We start from the raw sequence: 21,925 nt of genomic DNA on the forward strand, positions 1-21,925 counted from the left end.
TGTGGTTTCTGGTTTTAGGCCCAAGAGCTTGTTCACTGTGCATCGTCAGGTGTCTTCTTGCACTCCTACATACTGGGTGCTCCATCTGCCTCAAATATCAGTAATGTGTTGCTCTTTGGTAGAAGGGGTACAATGTGCTGCCTTTCCTAATGGAGGTGGTGTGGCAGAGTCAGAAGGCTTTAGAAATCCATGCTGTTCCAGTGCTATGGGAGGGAACCAGGGGACTAAATAATACTTAATTGTTGCTGGTTTTATGATACTCGGTCTCCTATGTAGATAGCCCATGGAAGTTAGGGTTTAGAGCAAGGTAAGGGGCACCTGTCCAGCATCCATATTTTTGTTTTATATAATATTTACTTATCTCCTATGCTTTACAAATATGTTTGAGAGGTGTGAACAATACATTTAATTCTACCTGTGTGTGTTTGGTAGTATATATCATCTTTTTTGTGTCTATAAGTGTGCATGCTTGTATGTGTCAGACTGTGTATCTCTGTTTGTCTTGGAATGCATGTCCATGAGTGTTTTTGTGAGCTCTTCATGGGACCCATAGACTATGATTTTGTACAAGAATTCTAATGGCAATCCTGCCTTCCACGACACCATGACAGAATGTTTACTTACCTTGCTACTTCCTCCATCACCAGTTCACCGAATAAGCCAGGTCTCTGGAAAATCTCCATACTACAGAATTATTTTACATTTTGAGCAATCAATAAAGGTTGGGTGTATAAATAAACCCTTTTAGGCACCTTGTTGAACCTTCAAAAGATGCAAACTCGGTCTTTTGTTGGCTTCTCTCTTCAAACACAATGCTTTACTTTGAAATCTATAGGCAGTATGATGCAGATCTTGCACCGTCAGTACGCAATGTTCCAATGCTGAATGTTGAAGACTTGCAGATGCTTTGCCAGGATTGCACCAGCAGAGATGTGTGTGCACTTGAGCACATGCAGCCCTGTCAAGTTCCAGCTAATGATCCAGGCATCTACATGAGAAGCAGTGAATTGGTCTACTGCACAGATCTCTGCGCATGCTTAGTTCATCCTTTCTGCATTTCTTTGACATGCATTTGATTGGAGAATGTGCAGCACTAAATATGAAGTTCATACTAGCAAAAAAGAGCAGATTATCATCTGCAGAAGCTTTTAGGAATTAGGGAAGGAAGTTCTAATTAACAGCACAAGTGAGAAAAAAACTACACCTAGTTAACATTTATGCCCCCAACGACCCAGATCACAATTTCTGGGACTACATGGAAACACTACTATCAACCCTCCAAGGAGGCATACTAGTAGTAGGGAGGGATTTAAAAGCTGTTCCCTTCCCAACACAAGATAGAAGCTCTAGACCAGGGACACAACGCTCACAAGGCCGGGGGGGGACAAGACAAATTAATGCATGCATTCCTCCAACACACAGGATTGCTCGACGCATGGAGACTCCAACACTCGAGGGACTACTCATTCTCCTCTGCACCACACAACACATACTCCTGAATCGATAATATTATCCTTAATGGCGCAGGCATGGCTAAACTCATCCACTCAGAGATCAATAGCATTACATGGTCTGACCATGCCGATGTCGCGGTCACACTGGAGAAACTGCACTATCACTCCGACTGGACTTGGAAGCTCAGTATTAACCTACTCAATGACAAGGATATACTCCTCACAACTCGGGCGACAATTACACATTCTGACGTAGGGGATATAACCCCAAGGACCGTCTGGGCAGCTCACAAATCCGTACTGAGAGCCATTTCATTTAGGCAGTCACCCACAAAAATAAAACGAAGCACCTCTTGGAGCTTCAAACCGCACTGCGGAAAACAGAACAACACCACAAACACAGCCCCACCACACATAAGTTCAACGAACTCCAAGCACTACGACACTCCATTAGAGAGCTGTCCATAGCAGACGTGGCACGCTCTATACTCTGGTCTAGGAGCCTATTTTACAAAAAGGCCAATAAGTTGGACACACTGCTAGCCAAAAACCCTGACCGACAACGAACATATACGCTTGAACATCAGGCTTCTGCGAAAGCCCACTACCGAAATGTTACTGTATTAATGCAACACCTGTCCGTGACCAAATAAAGAATGTTAAAAAATAGTCACTGTGCACTCTACTTCCAAAGGCCAGGATTTGAAAAAGATGCAATCAGCCATTTGTATTATTACTTGGTTGTTTTATGTATTTAAATATCACGTGATGATATGATAACTCAGTCTGCCTTTAAAGGATGAAATGTAACAAATACACACTAGCTGTTGAATCCATACATGGTATTTCTGCTTGTAGTGGTAAACTGTTTATCATTTAGTTTGTCATTCCCTGCAACATGCACACATTCTGCCCTTCTTCCCTACAGCCTCATTCTTTGGAATTTTATTAAATCGTGACCAATCGCTATTTATTTTAAACCGTGACCAAACCTTTTTAGTAGAGATGTTGGCACTCTTATAATGGAAACTTAAAGGACACTCAAAGCCTTATAACAAGCTATGCTCACTTCAAAGCTTGATAGTGCAGAGATGTCTGCTCTCCTTTTCTTCTCAAATGAAATTTGTTCAAGCAACAGCTATTTGCAAACATTCCTGCAAATATACACCTGTCCTTTTGGTGACAGATATCACAGAATGAAAAGAATACTTAATCTTCCTCTGTTGCTTGTACACTGTGAACCAGGGCTCGTCAAATCCCAGGCACCAGGTCGCAATGGTTACTAGAATTTATGCCCTGGTGCCTGGGATTTGCTGGCCCATTTAGCCCCCGAGGTGGTCGGCTGCTTATGAATGCAGGCGGACAGCTCACAAAGAGCAGGGGCATGCGTTCTGTCGGCCTGCTGAGGGAGAGCATTGCGTGCGGGCGGTTGCAGCCGGCCGGCCGGCCGATGTAGAGGGCGGGAGGATCCTGGAAGATTGAGCCAAATGTGCAGACGTGCGAGGGAGCTGTAACCTCCCTGCTCTGCTCCCTCGCGGGCCATCTAGTGATGCCGGGAGACAAAATACGAAGTCATTCCGGCCCCGGCATCACTAAACAGCGTTCTATGGAGCAGAGCAGGGAGATAACTGAAGCACCACTGGACCACAGGGAAAGCTGAACCACTTATGTTTTCCAAAAAGGCAGGGAGGCTGCGAGGTCCCATTAATGTGTGTGTGTGTGTGTGTGTCGGTAAATGAGCGTGTCTGTCTGTCAGTGTGTCTCAGTGAGTGTGTGTGTGTTTAGGTGCCCGGTGACCCCTCCAATCACAAAGGACATGGGTTTTTACTCACCTTTTTCCCCTTCGCTGTGCTGGCCCTGCCTCCATGACTGTGATCATCAATCTTGATGATCTCAGCCAATCCAATGCTTACCAATAGGAAAGCATTGTCAGGCTATTGAGCATGTGTGGCAAAACGCCATGCTGCGCCAATCAGCATCTCCTCATAGACCTAAATTGAATCATTGCATTTCTATGGGGAGCGTTCAGCGCCTCCACGCAGCACATGGAGACGCTAAACGTAGGTGCTGCGCACTGTACAGCACTGACCTAGGATGCACTCTAGTGGCCGTCTGAGTGACTGTCACTAGAAATGTTACTAAGCAACAATGTAAATACTGCCTTTTCTCTAAAAAGGCAGGGTTTACATTGAAAAATGTGCAGGGACAGGTTATAGACACAAGGACAACTACATTAAGCTGTATACTATACATTAAGCTGTATACTATACATTAAGCTGTATACTATACATTAAGCTGTATACTATACATTAAGCTGTAGTGGTTCTGGTGACTATAGCGTCCCTTTAAGAATTGCATATTTTTCATTGAAAAGCCTAGTTTTTAACTTTATTTGCTGGCTCCTAGATTCCAAGCAAATTTGTCAAGCCCTGGTGTGAACAATTACCACCTCCCCAATCAGGCTATACATGCTGCAAAGGAACCTAAATAGTGGCTACACTCATGCTTGATCATAGCGGGTAGATGCTTTTAGATAATTTAGTACAGCTGACTGCAATCTGAAAGGGCCAACAGTGCAGCTGCTACCAGCATAGACAGCAGTTCCATTGGTTTTGCTTGATGAAACTAATTGCTGCCAACTGTTGAACTGCACATCTGATCCCATGAACAATTGATGGGCAGTGGGTTACAGTATGAGCTCAATGAAACTAATATTGCATCCTCCAAAGGCTTACCTAATTTCTGGTGTGGGCTGAGCTTACTTTAGATATGCAAAGCCTGGACATGGGCAAGAAATGCAAAGGTGGGTATGTTTTTGAGATGTATTGTCTATATAATTAACAAATAATCAGTCTGGACTACCTCTTTAATATTGTCTTCAAATAATTTTTATTAAGCGGTGTCAATTGAATGGAATGTATACATTGACTGGGTTGTGCTTGCTACAGGAGGTCTCACAAATGGTAGTGGACGCTACATCTCTGCAGCTCCGGGAGCAGAGGCAAAGTACCGCACTGCAGCCAGCAATTCCAGCTTTTTCAGTTCCAACAGCCAGCTCTTCCCTCCCTCTCGTCTGCGCTACAACCGCTCTGACATCATGCCATCGGGCCGGAGTAGGCTGCTGGAGGACTTCAGGAACAATCGTTTTCCAAACCTGCAGCTCAGGGATCTGATAGGACACATAGTGGAGTTTTCCCAAGACCAACATGGATCTAGGTGAAGTAAACAATTCTGGTGTACCTAATGTACCACACAGGGGAGAGGGACTAGCACTAAGCTGCTCTAAAACTGGTTAAAAATAGGGATTCACTAAAAACCTATGAAGAACGTAGGAAAAAAAACCTCTCTGAAAGAGTGTAACTACCAGGAGCTGGCTAAGTGACTACTGGCTAAAGCACTAATAAATAAAAGAATAAAGCTGATGATATACCTTTAAATCTTCGATAAGTGAAATATCCCTTTAAATGTGGGATAAATGTGCAAAGTGTAAAAGAATGCTACATAGAGAGTAAATATACTTGTATAAAAACTCAAAACCAAAAGTAAAAATAAAAATGAGGAATGAAAAAGAAAGGTGAAAAAAATATAAATAAAAAGTAAAAATGTAAATAATGGATAAATATGGAAACCAAATTCTCAGCTGGATGTCCAGAAAATATGTATGAAACTAGTATCTATATCCCAACAACATGAGGGGTAAATGATACCTGTTCCAAATAATATACTTTGTATAATAAAAGATAAAAGTAACAAATGGTAAGCAATACAGTATGAGGAACTGTAAGCTTAGGCAATAAATACAATGTATCGCTGGTAAACTGAAGCACAAAACTGGGTCACTTCATTCAAAAAATGCCAGTTTATTTCATACTTTAAAATAACTTAAAAAGTTAAATATAATAAAAAATACAGGTCACAATAGATTCAAAGATGCATTACCAGACTGATGCACTAAAAAATAACAGCAAGGACCTTCGGATTGTTGCAGATAGATGTGGATTGTGATGATCCGACTTACAGCTGCCGGTGAGGATGGCGTTAGTCTGCGAGCACGTTCCGAGCAGGAGCCTCGCTTCAGGGGACGTGCAAAACAGATGCCTCCGGTTGCGGTTATTAACAAACAGGTCCTGCGTATGGAGATTGAACTGCTGATGTTGCAGCTGGTGAATGCGTCTGATCCTGTGTGTTGCTATGAACGCCTGTAACACAGGATCAGACGCATTCACCAGCAGCAACATCAGCAGTTCAATCTCCATACGCAGGACCTGTTTGTTAATAACCGCAACCGGGAGGCATCTGCTTTGCACGTCCCCTGAAGCGAGGCTCCTGCTCGGAACGTGCTCGCAGACTAACTCCGTCCTCACCGGCAGCTGTAAATCGGATCATCACAATCCACATCCCTCTGCAACAATCCAAAGGTCCTTGCTGTTATTTTTTATTAAAGTATGAAATACACTGGCATTTTTTGAATGAAGTGATCCAGTTTTGTGCTTCAGTTTACCAGCGATACATTGCATTTATTGCCTAAGCTTACAGTTCCTCATACTGTATTGCTTACCATTTGTTACTTTTATCTTTTATCATACAAAGTATATTATTTGGAACAGGTATCATTTACCCCTCATTTTGTTGGGATATAGATACTAGTTTCATACATATTTTTTTTTTTTTTTTTTATATTTTTTTTCACCTTTCTTTTTCATTCCTCATTTTTATTTTTACTTTTATTTTGGTTTTGAGTTGTTATACAAGTATATTTACTCTCTATGTAGCATTCTTTTGCACTTTGCACATTTATCCCACATTTAAAGGGATATTTCGCTTATCGAAGATTTAAAGGTCTAGCATCAGCTTTATTCTTTTATTTATTAGTGCTTTAGCCAGTAGTCACTTAGCCAGCTCCTGGTATTTACACTCTTTCGAAGAGGTTTTTTCCATGGATCTAGGTGAAATTACATAATGCAGGGTGATCATATTGAGTAATATTATATTGATAAAAGATAAGCCAACACTTGGCCAGCCAATTGGATTATTATTCTTATCCTTATTTTCGAATGTGTGCAGGACCATCCACTTTAGTAGAAAAACGCATATCACAAGAAAACCTATTTGTTTTGGTTTTGTTAAAGTTACTTTCATTGTGGTCAACAGTAGTTGTTTGAGAGGGGGACTGATGTCCCCATATAAGTCCCCATATAAAATCTAATTAGGTTAAAGATCATGCATCTTTCAAAGATCTCTCGCTAGTACCCAACAAGAATCCAAAAAAATCTCTTCACTCCTCTGACAATCCAATTTGTTCCATTTAATTTTTAATGTGATTGTTAACTTTGTAACGTTCTCCTCTTACCTCAGCAATTCTAATTGGAATTATTGCCTTTATTAATGTTTATGATCTTTCCAGGTTTATACAGCAGAAGTTAGAACGTGCTACTCCGTCAGAGCGTCAGGTTGTGTTTAGTGAAATTCTGCAGGCAGCCTATCAATTGATGACCGATGTTTTTGGAAATTACGTGATACAGAAGTTTTTTGAAGTACGTTTCTTTTTCTTTTTTTTATCTTTTCCTTTTTTTTTTCTTTCATATTTTCTCGTCTTTTTTGTTTCTTTAGGTTGCATGATTGTGAGAAAATATCTAAAAATATCTCACAATAAAGTTTATTCCATGCTATTATTTTACTGCTTTCACTGCCACAATAATAGGGATGATAATATAAATGCAATTTCTCCAATTTAGGGGGCCATTTTCCTTGTTCTGGTGGAGAAACTGTAAATCTGTTCCCCTGGTGATATGGCTCTCTTCCTTGCTCCCTCTCAGTTTGCTGATTGGAAGCAGGGAAGGTCATCATTCCTACTACATAGTCCCTGATATTGCAGACACCACCAAGGACGCCAAATCACTGTAGGTTTTGTTAAATTTGTAGCATTGTGTTACATTTAACATTATTTGTCTTTCAGTTTGGCAGCATGGACCAGAAACTGGCTTTGGCAACACGTATACGTGGCCATGTGCTTCCTCTGGCCCTGCAGATGTACGGATGTCGTGTTATTCAGAAGGCCCTTGAATCTATATCCCCGGACCAGCAGGCAAGTAGAAACACTTACATTTTCTTAATGTAGACATTTACATTGATGTCTGATATGGGAGACCGTGACGCAGGACATTTTGTTAGGGGTGCAAAGCTTTAATAAAAGGCCTCCTCAATATTATTAGAGGGCAAAATAATCTCATGAGCAAATGTAGTAATTCTTGTGAGTTTGAGATAAAGATTTGACTTCGATGTCAAAATAAAATCCTCTTGAACAAATCAAAGTATTAAAACATTAATTGAATCGGACTGTAATTACTTGATGACTGTATTTATGAAGGTGATAATTGAGCTATTTGGGTAAAGTGCTACCTTTGGAGCAATAATCTCGGACTCAGAATATTTCTGCTAATTGCTCTGTGTTTAGCCATTAGCTTGTTCCACTTTTATCTAAGTGTAATTTTATACGTGTATTGTGCACAGACTCCCAGTAATTGCTCTCTCTGTAATATATCATTTGTCAAACAACTTTTCATTGTAGCTACTCATATGTTGTGATAGATCTAGACTTATACACATGTCAGTATGTCATAAAATTGGACCTGGGATTAATCTCTTCCTCGTTTTTGGTTTGCCCAGAGTGAAATGGTGAAGGAGCTGGATGGTCATGTACTGAAATGTGTAAAGGATCAGAATGGTAATCACGTTGTGCAGAAGTGCATTGAATGTGTTCAGCCACAGTCACTTCAGTTCATCATCGATGCATTCAAAGGACAGGTATGTCAATCTGCTGTTAAAGCCATTGTTTCTGTTTGGTTTTATAGAATAATCATGATTAAGCAGAGTTGAATGGGTAAAAACTTCCATACAATGGGTACACATACTGTGAGTATTCTTTGCCCTTTAGTATATTCTACATGGTACCACAATACTCTGTAGCTGAAATCCAGCGAAAGCTAAATATAAAACACCTTGTTAAATCATTTTAAGTTTGTTACTTGTAAGTGTGGGATAATTCCTGACAAGGCTGAATACAGAAATTGGAAGATTCAGGTGGTTAGTTTTGGAATATAGTGTCGATAGATGATGTACAGTGATACGCCAAGCTAGAGATTGTGGAAAAAATGATTTCTTGTATTGACGACTCAGCCAAACAGTTTGAGTAACGAATAAATGTAATTGTTCCCCTCAAGGTTTATGTACTTTCCACTCATCCATACGGCTGCCGAGTAATCCAGCGTATTCTTGAACATTGCACGTCGGAGCAGACCATGTCCATTCTGGAGGAATTACATCAAACTACAGAACAGTTAGTGCAGGTACAGACACAATCTGCTGTTGTCAGTAAAGCTTAGATGTTTAGTTACTAGCTAGTTGTAGTGAGCTGAAAATAACAATAAAAATATTTCCATCTTAATAAGTCACTTATTACTTGAATAGACACCATATGCAGAGTCAAGGTTTTGAGATATCATGTGGAACTATTTTGGCATCAGAACCATTTCGGTGCGGTTATGATGGGTGCCAGAATTCCCCCAGTGTTATTGCTGTTTGCACAGGGTGTCAAACGGGCACCGTGGCTCTTACCTGGCTCTGTTGGGAGCTCATATTCTTTCTAGTCATATGACATGCTCTGCCGGTGAATTCTTTTAAAAGTTGGACACAATGTATCTAGCTAATAACAAGTATAAACTTGTGGTACAAGTGGTAAATGTCACTATATTACTTACACAGAGCCAGGTAAATGACAACCAATCATATATTGACAGCTTACTGTGCAATACACTCAGACGATACCTGGCACCTACCAAATGTGAGAGAGGCTGAACTTGATAAACATATGTCTCTTTTCAACTATGTAACTATATACTATAACCACTTCAGCATAAGGGAGGGGGGCAGTGGTTATGATACAAAGAGCATTATCCCCCAATAAGAGTTTTTAGTTTGATACTTGGTCCCCTGGGCTCACACAGTTCCGATATCACTAAAGCTTGATTTCTACTTCTGTATTAGTGCTATTAATACCTGCTGTCAAAATACAGAAGAAATTGATCTATCTAAAGTGGAATGGAACTTCCACCAGAGCTATATCTCAGAAGGGGTCTGGACCACGGCCAGTCACAGGACCCAGGTACGTGTCAAACTGTTCAAAAACAGTTTGACTCTTAACTGTGGGACCGTGCGTGAGGACCATAACCATTACAACTCAGTGTGGTTACAGAGCTTAAACCGTTAGTTTAATCTTAACTCTTGCAGTATTCATCCCCGACTCTGTTACTTTCCCCCCATTTTGCAAATCTTTTGTTATCTCGGTGTTTAATAAATATATATATTCCTGTCCAGGATCAGTATGGGAATTATGTCATACAGCATGTGTTGGAACATGGCCGCTCTGAAGACAAGAGCAAAATAGTGTCTGAGATAAGAGGGAAGGTCCTGGCTTTAAGTCAGCACAAATTTGCAAGGTTGGTAATTCTTTCTTTCATTCTTGAAGTGACATTACATGTTTCTCTGTCTTTTTATATGGGCTGAGTATAATAATCAGGGATAATATTTTAAACTTAAATAACTATACTGGATAAGAGTAGAAAACTGTATTTTTTGTATCGTATGTAGGAATGAAATGTTTCATTTCAGGGTTCTGCATTCTGGCAATCTACAGTCTGCAATTATCAGCAGATTGCTTACCAGCAGGGTTTGTAAACTTTGTCATTTCATCTTTCAGCCTGGGGTGGGTTTCTTTTTACATTTTTGTTATTATAAGATATGCCAGAAAAGATGATAAAATGTGAAGTAAAAGTTCTTTAAATATATTATTTACATGTAGTATTAGTGAAAGATGGTCTCTCTCCCTCCCTCCCCCCTTCCTCTTTTATTTGCTTTATTTAATGTATTTTCGAATGGTTTAGACACATTTCAATTTGAAACCCTTCTTTACATATGTCTGCAGCAATGTAGTAGAGAAATGTGTCACTCACTCTTCCCGGGCTGAGAGAGCACTGCTAATAGATGAGGTCTGCTGCCAGAATGACGGTCCTCACAGTGCCTTATACACCATGATGAAAGACCAGTATGCCAATTATGTGGTGCAGAAGATGATCGATATGGCCGAGCCAGCCCAACGGAAAATTATCATGCATAAGGTAATCTAGCAATCACTGCACACATTATTTTCACACGTGGATTAGAACTAAAAAACTCATTCTGAACATGTAGCACTATTGCAATCTCCCCCACTGTCTTTGTCTTTATTTTTATCATACATTTCTTAAAGGAAAACTCCAGTGCCAGGAAAACAATCCGTTTTCCTGGCACTGGAGGTACCCTCTCCCTCCCACCCCCAATCCCGGGTTACTGAAGGAGTCACTTATCTGAGGTAGCGACACTGTCTCCTCCGCGCCGCTCCTCCTACTGTCTCCGTCGGCTGGTGGGCGAGACTGATCCCGCCCACCAGCCGAGGAGACATAATTCGCATGCGCGGCAATGCCGCATATGCCCATTAGCGCTCCCCATAGGAAAGCATTGAAAACGATTTTCAATGCTTTCCTATGAGGAAATGAGCGACGCTGGAGGTCCTCACACAGCGTGAGGACGTCCAGCGACGCTCTAGCACAGATAATCTGTGCTATGAAGGAGGAAGTGACCTCTAGTGGCTGTCTTGGAGACAGCCACTAGAGGTGGAGTTAACCCTGCAAGGTAATTATTGCAGTTTATACAAAACTGCAATAATTACACTTGCAGAGTTAAGAGTAGTGGGAGTTGGCACCCAGACCAATGAGCAGAAGTGGTCTGGGTGCCTGCAGTGTCCCTTTAACATTCTGATTGAATTGTCTTCTAAACATGAATAGTTTTGCTTTTTTTTTTTTTTACCCCTCCATCCCAGCATTCAGTTTTTTCCTGTTTTGCCCTGAAAATACTGCTGCACTTGTCACAAATGAGGTTTCTTGGAGTTGTATTTAAGTTAGCAGTGTCCAGTAGAAAGCTGACAAGTTAACTCCCAGAAACCCTTATTGAGGGCTTAAAGCATTACTTATAGAAAGTTAAGAAAGCATTATGATTGGCCAAGTCACTTCTTGGTTTAGGAAAGACTTACTGTAGAAGATGCTCCATAATTAAATTTGCAGCAATTAAAATGTGATGTCTCTCCCCCTTCCCCCCCCTTGTTTTTGCATATATTTTCATGCATGGCATTATCGATGTTAAAACGTTAAAAAATAAGCCAACTCAGTCTTGGATTGTACCTTTAAAAGTCAAATAGCCTTTGTTTACCGTATTGGAGTTACTAAACTGGCAAATTAGAACAATAGAGTCAATGCTGTTAAGTCACAGGAAAAAACTGTTACTTCATTATTGAATTCTGATTCGCTTTTACTTGTTTACTTCTCTAGATCCGACCACATATCACAACTTTACGTAAATACACGTATGGGAAACACATTTTAGCCAAGCTGGAGAAATACTACATCAAGAGTGCTGACCTTGGACCTATGGTGGGATCATCGAATGGAATGATCTAGGGAAAAGAAGCGCACACCTCGAATATCTCCAAACATGTACCAGGAGACAGATGTCCATTCAGTTTTGTTATTTAATCAACTACACAAGAAATCCCTTTTATTTATTGCAGACCCACTTTGAAATATTCTTCTGGGCCTTTTGGCCTTGTTACCAATTCCATTTCTCCGGCTCTGGTGGAAGACCAACCCATCAGTCTAGTTAGCATAAAATGAGAGCCTGTAAATGATGTAATTGTATCAAGCTGTCACATATTTTGTAAATTTATACCTTGTAAAATTTCTGTAAAAAGTGGTAGTTTTTAAAGGGAAAGTTCAGTATTTTAAATGCCAGTTAGATGTTTGGGTTGGTCTTTCACAAGTATGGCATGGGAGGATTACTGAATTGTATATAGTTGTTTTTCCCCCAACCCTGCCTTGAAGCTTTTTACTTTTCTCTTAATCTTTTAATCTTTGTGGACGATGTTTTCTGCTTTTCTGTTGAAATTGAAGCCAAATAGTTAAACTAGAGGTTCCTGAGCACCACATCTATTTATATGCAGATTGGTCACTTGTGCTCAGCCTAGGGCAGAGATGGGATTTCCTTAGCACTGCAGGAATTTATCGTAATAAGACAGAACCATGTTTGATCTGCAGGCTTATGACTTGCCATCGCTGTTCTAGAATATTTTTTGGAATTTGAGTCAATTAATAACTAAAGAAAGATTTGTAAAACAAAACAAAAAAAGGTTGAATGTATTTTGTTTTCCCCCTTAAAAGAAAAGGCAGTTGACTTGCTGCCATCTGGTTTTGAAGCAAAGTAGTTTAATTTAAAAATAGTGCAATCGTGTATCAATTCAGCGTACCTTCTTTCTGCACTTGTTTAAGAGTGAGATGGCTTGTATTGACCATCTCTCAATGTTTAATGGCTTGTTTATATAAAAATTGAGTTCAGCTTACTCTGTCAGCTATTTCATCGCCACCTCAGGTTGTTAGAATGAGAAAATGATAGAAAACAATGCAGCCATAAGCCCGTGTTTCCAGACGCCATCACATTTTGCAAATCGCTGCAGCATTTACTTAGCAGACTTTACACTGGAGACTTTAGAATTCCCAGAAGAGCATTGTATGCATTGCAATGTTTGTGTGCTCTATTCTCTGGGATTTAAGGGGTTATTTCCCGCAGCTTTTATTTCAGTACTGCACATAAGTATTTTTTTTTTTCTTTCTTATACAATGGTGTGACTTTTTCAGTAGCAACATAGCGATTCTTTTGCGGTCTTATAATTAGCCAGTAAGAAGTAGTTTAGAGGCAAAGAGACAATTGGTAGCTTGCCATTTACGCATGATAAAAAAAAAAAAGAAAAATATACAAATAGGATTTATATTAATTTTCCTTTTCCCCCCTTTCTTTATATAAATATATCCTTTTTGTTGTATAAGTGTATCTAATGAATAGTTGTACGTTTACAGTTTTGATGTTTATTACAAGCCTTGCTCATTTTGTAGTGAACGCTCTGCTTTTGTTGGTTGTACAGATGTACATTTGTAAACCTTTATGCTGTAAATGTAATTTCTTTTACCTCTTCGTACGGGGGGGGGGGGGGGGGGTGTGCACACAATTTGCATTTTAGTGTACATTAAGGTCTCTCAATTGCCTTGGCAAATAGTGTTGTATAATGTAAATTCCTCTCTGAATCAAGAACCTTTTTTTTTTCTCTCTTTTTAAAACCCAGTCTTTATACAGCTTGAAAATAAATCTATATATACTAGCTTTGTATTTACCTACTGCTGGAGATTATTTGTTCATGTTTATACCACAGCTGTCTAAATTGTTAATAGTAATGATCAACACCGTACATTTTGCGTAGTAAAATAAAAATCTGATTTGAGAAGGCTATAATATATGTATGTATATGTATGTGTATATGTTCCTTTTTTTGTTGTTTTTTTTTCCAAATAGCCTACTCAAATTCAAAAGAAAATATGTATGATACTGTCAGTTTTGGTGAACATAAGACATTGTAACAATAGCCTAATGACGATGTAAGTTTACAAGCGGCCTTATGTACATTTCCCAATCTTTTTAAAGGCAAAATTGTGACCATGTGTATAATTAAAATACTTTTTAATCACTTTTACTTGTAGAAATTTTCTTTAGTGCATATATTTTTATATATTTGTATTTTTTTTTTCCTGTTCTAATCATTTTTGGTCCTCACAAATGTGACGTGAATTGTCCAGGATTAAATGCTTCCTTGTATGAAGGAAATCTTGTTATGGCGAATTTGTCACCCAAAAATAGTATGTATTTTCTTACAAAACATAGTAGATGAAACAGTTTGGCTCAAGTGCCTTAGGGTGACTAACCATGCCAGCCTTAGACTGATCTATAAATGCGTGTTATTTTATTTAGTTTTCTCTCCTCTTTTTCTGATCTGAAATGTACTCCAATAAAAAGAGCCTATTCTTTCAAACTATAAAACCTTAATAATAATAATAACTTAAAATACTTAAAACCACAAAGTTGCTAAATTAAGATTGAATCTCAAGATTTACACTTTAAAGCTTTGCAGTGTTGGGTTAAACATGCCCAGTTCTTCTGAATGTCACCAAGGGTCTGGTGCCCTTGTTTTGGAAGGAAGAGATATCTCCACCGATGGAACTTTGGTTCCAACAAATGGAAGTACTTCGCTCTATGGAAGACCTGATATTCCGTAGCAGTGAAAGGTCCCAAACTTACCTGATATGGACTCAGTGGCTTCTGTCAACAAACTCTGCTGAATTCAAGACGCTATTGCAATAAAACACTTATGACGCCACCTGTAGTGAAAGAGAGACGCGATATACTGGACAGCAAAACTTGACTAAGTGAAGAACTCACGGAAGTAATGGGAGGGGGGTATAGAGAGGTGAGAGACGGGACACACAGAGACAGACCCCTTTTCATGTCTGATAAAACTAAGCACCCTCAAACACCCCACCCCCTGCCCGCCCCCTTTTTTTTTTTATTTTCCTTCCTTACCCTCCCTTTTTCCTGTTTAAATACTCGTCACCCCCTTGGACCTACGTGCAGGGGAGACCCTTTTAAGGCCATGCTTCTTTGTAGCTGCCATGGGTGAGCTAAGTCAGTGCCCCTCCCTCACGCAGAGAGAGAGAGAGAGAGACAGGCTGACACCACACGGACAGTCGTCCAACTGATCACCAGGGCAACAACCTAGCACAAGCATTGTTAACGAAACGCTGTACTTCTGATGTCATACAGTAATTGCAATATTTCTCTGTGCCGTAAATAACATGCTTGTAACTAACTCCATAAAAATTGAAACCTGCGAGTCTCACATGCTGCTTAGATGTTCACGGAACCTGCGAGTTCCACAGTTTCACATTTAACTGATATAGAACTGCGTGTCTTGTACTACTGTTATATGTTGTATTCGACACAAAAAAAAAAGAATCTAAAATGACAGTAGGTTCTCTTGTTAAAACAGATAATCAAAACAACAACAAAAAAATATCCCCAGTTCGCACTCCGTGAACGAGATGCTCCTGATTGGCTGGGATTAAAGGAACAAGGGAGATTGCATGACTTCAGAGACAGGTTTGAAACCGTACAGAAACTGTTAAATTATTCAAAGTACAAAAAACACAAACCAGCAGTTAATGTATGAAGTAAATAATCAGAAACGACTCTTGGTATGATCAGATCTTTGCTGCATGAATTTATAAGCTGCAACAATATCACTGCAAACTAGTGGTTCGAGAAGCATCAAATGACATGCACGGCCAAGGCTCCCACTGGACTTGTGTTGCGCGAGAGTAAACACCGTGACAGTAAAGTGAGGTTGAAATGAGTTGAGTACAGGCAAAGTTGACAAAGGCAATGGAGCTTCAGGTTATACATAAGGAAAAATAGAAAAAAAAAACATTTTGCTGCACATGCGCGCGCTGTAGCTTCTCAATTCTTTTCTATGGAAAAGCATTGGGTTGGCCAAGACCATCAAAATTGATGATCTCCATGAAGTAGGTGTGACCAGCAGAGGAGAGAGCTACATGGCATTGGAGGAAAGTAAGTTAACTCTTGTTTAAACCTTGCTGGGATGATCACCTAAACTGTAATTAGGAAACTATTTATTTTAAAAAATATTTTACCAGGAAGGATACATTAACATTTCTCTCATTTTCAAGTATATCCTGAGCCCACAAACATCCCATTGATTGAACTTCTGGCTCCTGATTTGAAACTTCCACTATATGGAAAAACCATCAATCGGAGAACTCATTTAAAGAGACATATACGCTGTATAAGTTCCGAGCCAACTTTTAATCGGCTCAAAAAATTGTGAGAGGTTTAAGCTCAAAATCTCCACTTTATCTTATGCTATATAGATTACACTATGTTCTGTTGTTTGCTTTTATCTTTGTACAGGTAATTTGTACCACCTGTTATCAATCCTTTACGCATATACCTCCAGGTCTCTTGACTCTGTTATTGATAGGCTGACTACCCATATCAGGGACACTCTTAGTCTCACGGAAGAGAAGTCAGAGTTGAATGAGGCTGACTGTAAGGATCCTATCCTGACAACCAAGATATTGTTTTATTTTATCACTGCAATACCTGTTTCTCACCTCTAGTGGCCTCCCTTGCCACTAGTCAATCCTCAGTCACTCTCACCTGACTCATATGATCTTCCATGTCTGCTATAAAAGGCCACACCCAACAAAAGGGGTTGCTTTTATATTATGAGAGAAGTTGTGTTCTGAACCTGACATGTATTCTGCTCCTGGCTCTTGTTAAAGAAAACCTGCTCCACCCTTTCTTACCTTCAACCATCCTGATTTATTCCAACCTGATCTCCAAAACAAACCTGCTTTCTTTCTTTACTGGACTTTGTTTTCATATCGATATGGTTCCAACCTACGTGGATATTACAGACATTCTTATCATTTGCACTTATCCTCAAAGACCCTGAACCTGAAGTGCTGATTACAAACCAAAGAGGCTGATCACCTCAATTGCTGCTTTAACCTGTTTTACTTTATCCTTTATATTCCTGTTTAGTTTTATCTAATTGTTTCCCTGTCTCCTGTAAACCTGCTTTGGGGCATATTGCCTAAACTTCTATTTATCTACTACGACTCCTTGATTCTCACCTGTAATTCTGTTTCTAGGTTCTGCTTTCTCCCTTTGTCTTTATTATACAATTTTCCCTCTTTCTCCTGTTATTCTAATTGTTACCTTTGTCTAACCATGTCTAATAACTCAAATAAACTACCTGAAGTCAACCCTGACACAAGTCTCTTGTCTGACCTGATCAGAACCATGACACTGACAGGTTCTTTGAGGATCTAAAGCCTAATAGGCCAACATTCCCAGTGCATTTTCAATCAGGGACACGATCCTTCAAGAATGAAACAAGCCAGAAATAAAATCCACCTTAAAGAGTAAGTTCACAAGGATATATCCTTACTCTGCCATTGACTGCAAAGTATAGAACTCAGTCCCAAAGATAGATGCTGCCGTAATTCATATGGCTAGGAAAACTATGCTCCCCATTGACTCCATGGCCTACCTTAGAGAACCTATGGAAAAACATATGGATGGGGATCTCATAAAATCTTATTTAGCCCTAGGATCCGTCCTCCATCCTGCGGTGGCGCTAAACACTCTCTCAAGGGCATTAAAGTGTATGGCTCGAAAATCAGGAGGAGGACTTTGACCGTGGAGTCCGCAGGGAACATGTCCTGGAAAGACTCAAGGACTTCAGGCTTGCTACAGAATTCTGCTCAGAAGCCTCTTTAGACATCACTTGTATGATTGCTAAAGGTATAGCCCTGTCTGTGGCCTCTAGAAGGGGCTTATGGCTTCATTCATGGGGAGCCGACTATGCCTCCAAGGCATCTTTGTTTGGCCTTTTGTTCCAGGGGGATTTATTATTCTGTACGTTTCTGGAGTACGCCTTACAAAAGGCTGCAGATGGAAAAAAAAGCTTTTTTTGCCGCAAAATAAAAAAGGAAAACTTTTTTTTCTCTTCCTGGAAAACTAAATGCTTCAAGGATCAGTCCTTTCGGGACAGCAGAAGCTATAAACTAGAAAGGGAGTATTCTAGAAATTCTTCTTGGAAAAGCTTCTCACATTCATCGACCAATAAGGCTTCCAGATGGAGAGAATCTAGAACCTCTGGGAAGAACTTCTGAAGGTCTTCAGGCACATTCATGTATTGTGTGAGGAAGAGTAAGGTTCTTCTACCCGGTGTAGGCCGCAAAATATCACAGAAGTCTGGGTCAATTCCATCATAAAAGAAGGTTACAGGATAGAGTTCTCCTCTTACCCAAAATCCACTCTCTTCAGGAAGTCGAGGGGCATCAAATGAAGAGCCATGAAGAAATGCATCTCTACTCATCAGGAACAAAGGGTTATAGAAGAAGTTCCGAAAGAGGAAAGGTTCAATGGAGTTTACTCCACAGTGTTCTTCACTCCAAAACTCCAAGGAAAGTGGCATCTAATCCTTAACTTAAAAGGAGTGAGCTCCATGCTCGATGTGAGAACGTTCAAAATGGAATCCTTACAGACCATCTTGAAAAGCATCAAAAGAAGGGGCTGGATGACTTCTATAGACTTGAGGGACGCCTACTACCAAATCCCTATAAACTGCGATCATGTAAAATTTCTCAGATTCTGGGCTCTAGGAAGACACTTTCAATTCCGGGGCCTCCCGTTTGGCCTCAGCTTGGCACCAAGAACGTTCTCAAAAGTTCTTGTCACTTTTAATAGAATTCATAAGAGTAAGAGGTATCGAAATCTTCCATTACTTGGACGATAACCTCATCATAGGTCCATCCCAAAGGATAGTGGCTCATCATACTCTAGTGACTATGAACATTCTTCAAGCTCATGGTTGGCTTCTGAACGTAGAGAAGAGCTCCCTAAATCCTTCTCAAAAAATCATATTCCTTGGAGCAGTGATGGACACGATCTCAGCACGTGTTCCTCTCTCCAGAAAGGGCCCTAAAAATCCAAGACAAAATCGTAAAACTACAATATATGTCAAAACAGCCTCTGCAAGAGAAATCATGAGTCTCCAAGGTTCTTTGACATCAACAGTTGGGCTGGTAAAATGGGCCCAATGGAAGTTTTGTCCTATTCAGAATTGCTTCCTTCTTCAATTCGACAGATTAGAAACAGATTGGGAGCAAAGGATAACTCTGCCCCTGCCGGTAAGAAAAGGGTTGAATTGGTGGAGGGGCAAGAAGAATTCGGCGAAAGGCTTCCAGTTAGAGGAACCTCTTTTTGAACGTTATTACAACAGATGCAAGTTCTTTTGGATGGGGTGCCCACTTTAATTCCACATGGAAACAAGGAAAGTGGACCCAAGAAGAGTCGTCTACACTCAAATCTAAGGCCACTTCCAGAGCCTTCTTGGAATTCCTTCTGATGATTGAAAAATCTTGGGTCCTGATCAAAATGGACAACAGAGCGGTTGCCTGTTATATGAACAACCAAGGAGGCACAAGAAGCAGATTGCTCTTGAAGGAACTAGCTCCCTTGATGAAAGTGGCCATGAACAGTCTCCAAGATCTGAAGGCAATCTATCTTCCGGGTTCAGAGACTGTTACTGCGGACTTCCTCAGCAGAAATTAAATTATTCTTCCAGGAGAATGGAGACCCAGCAGTCCCAGCAGTCTTTTCATGGATTGCCCATCGGTGGGGCATACCCCAGATCGATTTGATGGCGACTGTGACGAAAGTGACCTCGACACTGGTTTTTGGAGGAGCCTGTTTGCCAGCCTCCTGCCCTTCGACTATGGCCCTGGGATGTATTGCCCTTCTAGGAACTGATTTGGGCATATTGTATTTTATTATGCTGCTGCTGGCCCTTTAAGAACCATCTGGGGACATACGGTGGCGTTACTGGGTGGCCACCATTTCATGTATCAGTGGCACATGGTGAGAACAATGGATGGCGGCCATTTTAACTCACAGACACTGTTTGGACTTTTCTACACGGTGCCATCTCTCCGGTATTTGGTGCACAAAGACATCGTGCAGTAGTTTAAAACTATACAACAGGGGACACATTATACATTAATTTTTTTTCATATAGCCTGTATATGTTCTGCGGAATCTGCATTAAACTCTATCTTCCAAACTACTGAACGGATCTGGTTGAATTTTGGATATGTGGTTTACCCAGATCCCTTTTTTATGGGGTTTTTGCATGTTTTAGGGGCCCTGTGATATGTTTTATAATACTGTATTTATCTGCCTGTGATAATTATATTAACCATTGTGTTCAGTAATCATATCACATGCAGAGGGGAGGATTTTGTGTGGCAGTGTCTGTGTGTATTGTACGGATTGATTGGTTGTATTTCAAAACCTTGTGGGCAGTACTTTGTTTGTGGATTGTGAATAAAAGAGGCTGTATGTGCCAGTACAGTCAGTTCTACTTCACCCTCAATTTGGAGTTCCGTCTCTTATTGGGGGAATCTGCTACAAGGGATTGCTATGCTCTGCATATTCCCTTGCTATAATCACTGAGCTCTTGTAAGAGTTTGTTCCTGTCTTGCTCTCTGAAGGAGTCTACGGTGGTTATGGTGTCAGCTGGAGTGCTTGGAGCCCTCAGGAAGCGCTAGGAGCATCCTTCAACGGAGGTACCCAGTCGGGGTGCCAGGTGATCTGTTACAGCGACTTACCAGAATTGTCAGGTAGAGAATTTCTACTCTCTCCGTCCAGACAATCCCTTTCTTGGTCGTTCGATCTGGGGGGTATGCGTTCCCTACCCATGATTCCCAGATGCCTGCGGAAGGTTTGGACGGAAGGCAAAAAAGTAATTGCCATAATCCCAATCTGGCCTCGAAGGCCATTGTTTCCTATCTTAACCATGATGAGTCAGGAACGGCCTTTGCTTCTTCCGATAAGGAAGGATCTGCTGACTCAGGGCCGACTGCTGATCTCACATCCTCATCCAAAACACCTGAAGTTAGGGGTGTGGGTTTTGAAAAGGAAAGACTTCGACAATTAGGCCTTTCAGAAGAAGTGGTCAATACCCTTTTGCAGTCTAGGAAGGGTTCTACTTCCTCATGATACCATAGAATCTGGGATATATTCAGAGAATGGGCATCGGCCAAGAACATTGACTTCTTGCAACCTCCTAATACCGAGATCCTGGATTTCCTCCAAGAAGGTCTGGACAAAGGCCTTAGCCTCAGCACTCTTAGAGTTGAGTCCTCGGCTCTTTCAGCATTATGCAATATCTCATGGGCTTCGGATCCTTTGATCTCAAGATACTTCAAGGCAGCTTTCAGGTTGAGACCTCCTTCCAGATCCGGTACCCCTCCTTGGGACCTTCCTCTTGTTCTCAACTACCTAACTGATGATCTGTTCGTTCCCCTTGAAAATTTGCATACTACCCTTCCTACTGACAAGACTTTGTTTTTGGTGGCTATTACTTCCGCAAGAAAAATTTCAGAGATTAAAGCCTTTTCTACCATGTCTTCCTGCCAACAGATCTATCAGGATAGGGTGTGTTTGAGACCAAAACCTGAGTTTCTTCCTAAGGTAGTCTCTCAGTTTCAACCCTCTCAAGAAGTGGTCCTTCCATTATTCTATCCTAATCCAACTTCTAGTGTAGGCGTTAGGTGGCAAAGTTTGGATGTTAAGAACTATCTGTCTCAATAAATTTTTCGTTCTAAGTCATACAGAAAGACTGACCAACTCTTCGTTCTACCTTCAGGAGCTAGGAGAGGTGAGGCAGCATATTTAACTACGTTGAAATGTTTTTTTTTTTTGCTAAAATAATCAGGAAAGTGTCTGTCTCTAAAGGTCGGTCTCCTCCAATAAAGATAAGAACACATTCTACCAGAGCATTGTCGACTTCATGGGCTAATTGGGCAGAGGTTCCATATGATCTTTGCAGAGCAGCCTCCCCAATGACATTCATA

At 40.5% G+C, this 21,925-nt stretch overlaps 1 protein-coding gene across 1 annotated transcript in view; it reads left to right on the top strand.

Moving 5' to 3' along the window:
• Positions 1-14,116, top strand: part of PUM2 (pumilio RNA binding family member 2) — a 65,020-nt gene extending 50,904 nt beyond the window's left edge. The window contains exons 15-22 of the mRNA XM_063442122.1: positions 4,403-4,670; positions 6,859-6,988; positions 7,411-7,539; positions 8,121-8,258; positions 8,675-8,800; positions 9,828-9,949; positions 10,435-10,627; positions 11,873-14,116. Of these exons, the coding sequence (XP_063298192.1) occupies positions 4,403-4,670; positions 6,859-6,988; positions 7,411-7,539; positions 8,121-8,258; positions 8,675-8,800; positions 9,828-9,949; positions 10,435-10,627; positions 11,873-12,001 (1,235 nt within the window). The 3' untranslated portion in view covers positions 12,002-14,116. The remainder of the gene's footprint in view (positions 1-4,402; positions 4,671-6,858; positions 6,989-7,410; positions 7,540-8,120; positions 8,259-8,674; positions 8,801-9,827; positions 9,950-10,434; positions 10,628-11,872) is intronic.
• Positions 14,117-21,925: the final 7,809 nt, after the last annotated feature.

The sequence above is a fragment of the Pelobates fuscus genome, chromosome 2, assembly GCF_036172605.1.
Source record: "Pelobates fuscus isolate aPelFus1 chromosome 2, aPelFus1.pri, whole genome shotgun sequence".
NCBI lineage: Eukaryota > Metazoa > Chordata > Amphibia > Anura > Pelobatidae > Pelobates > Pelobates fuscus.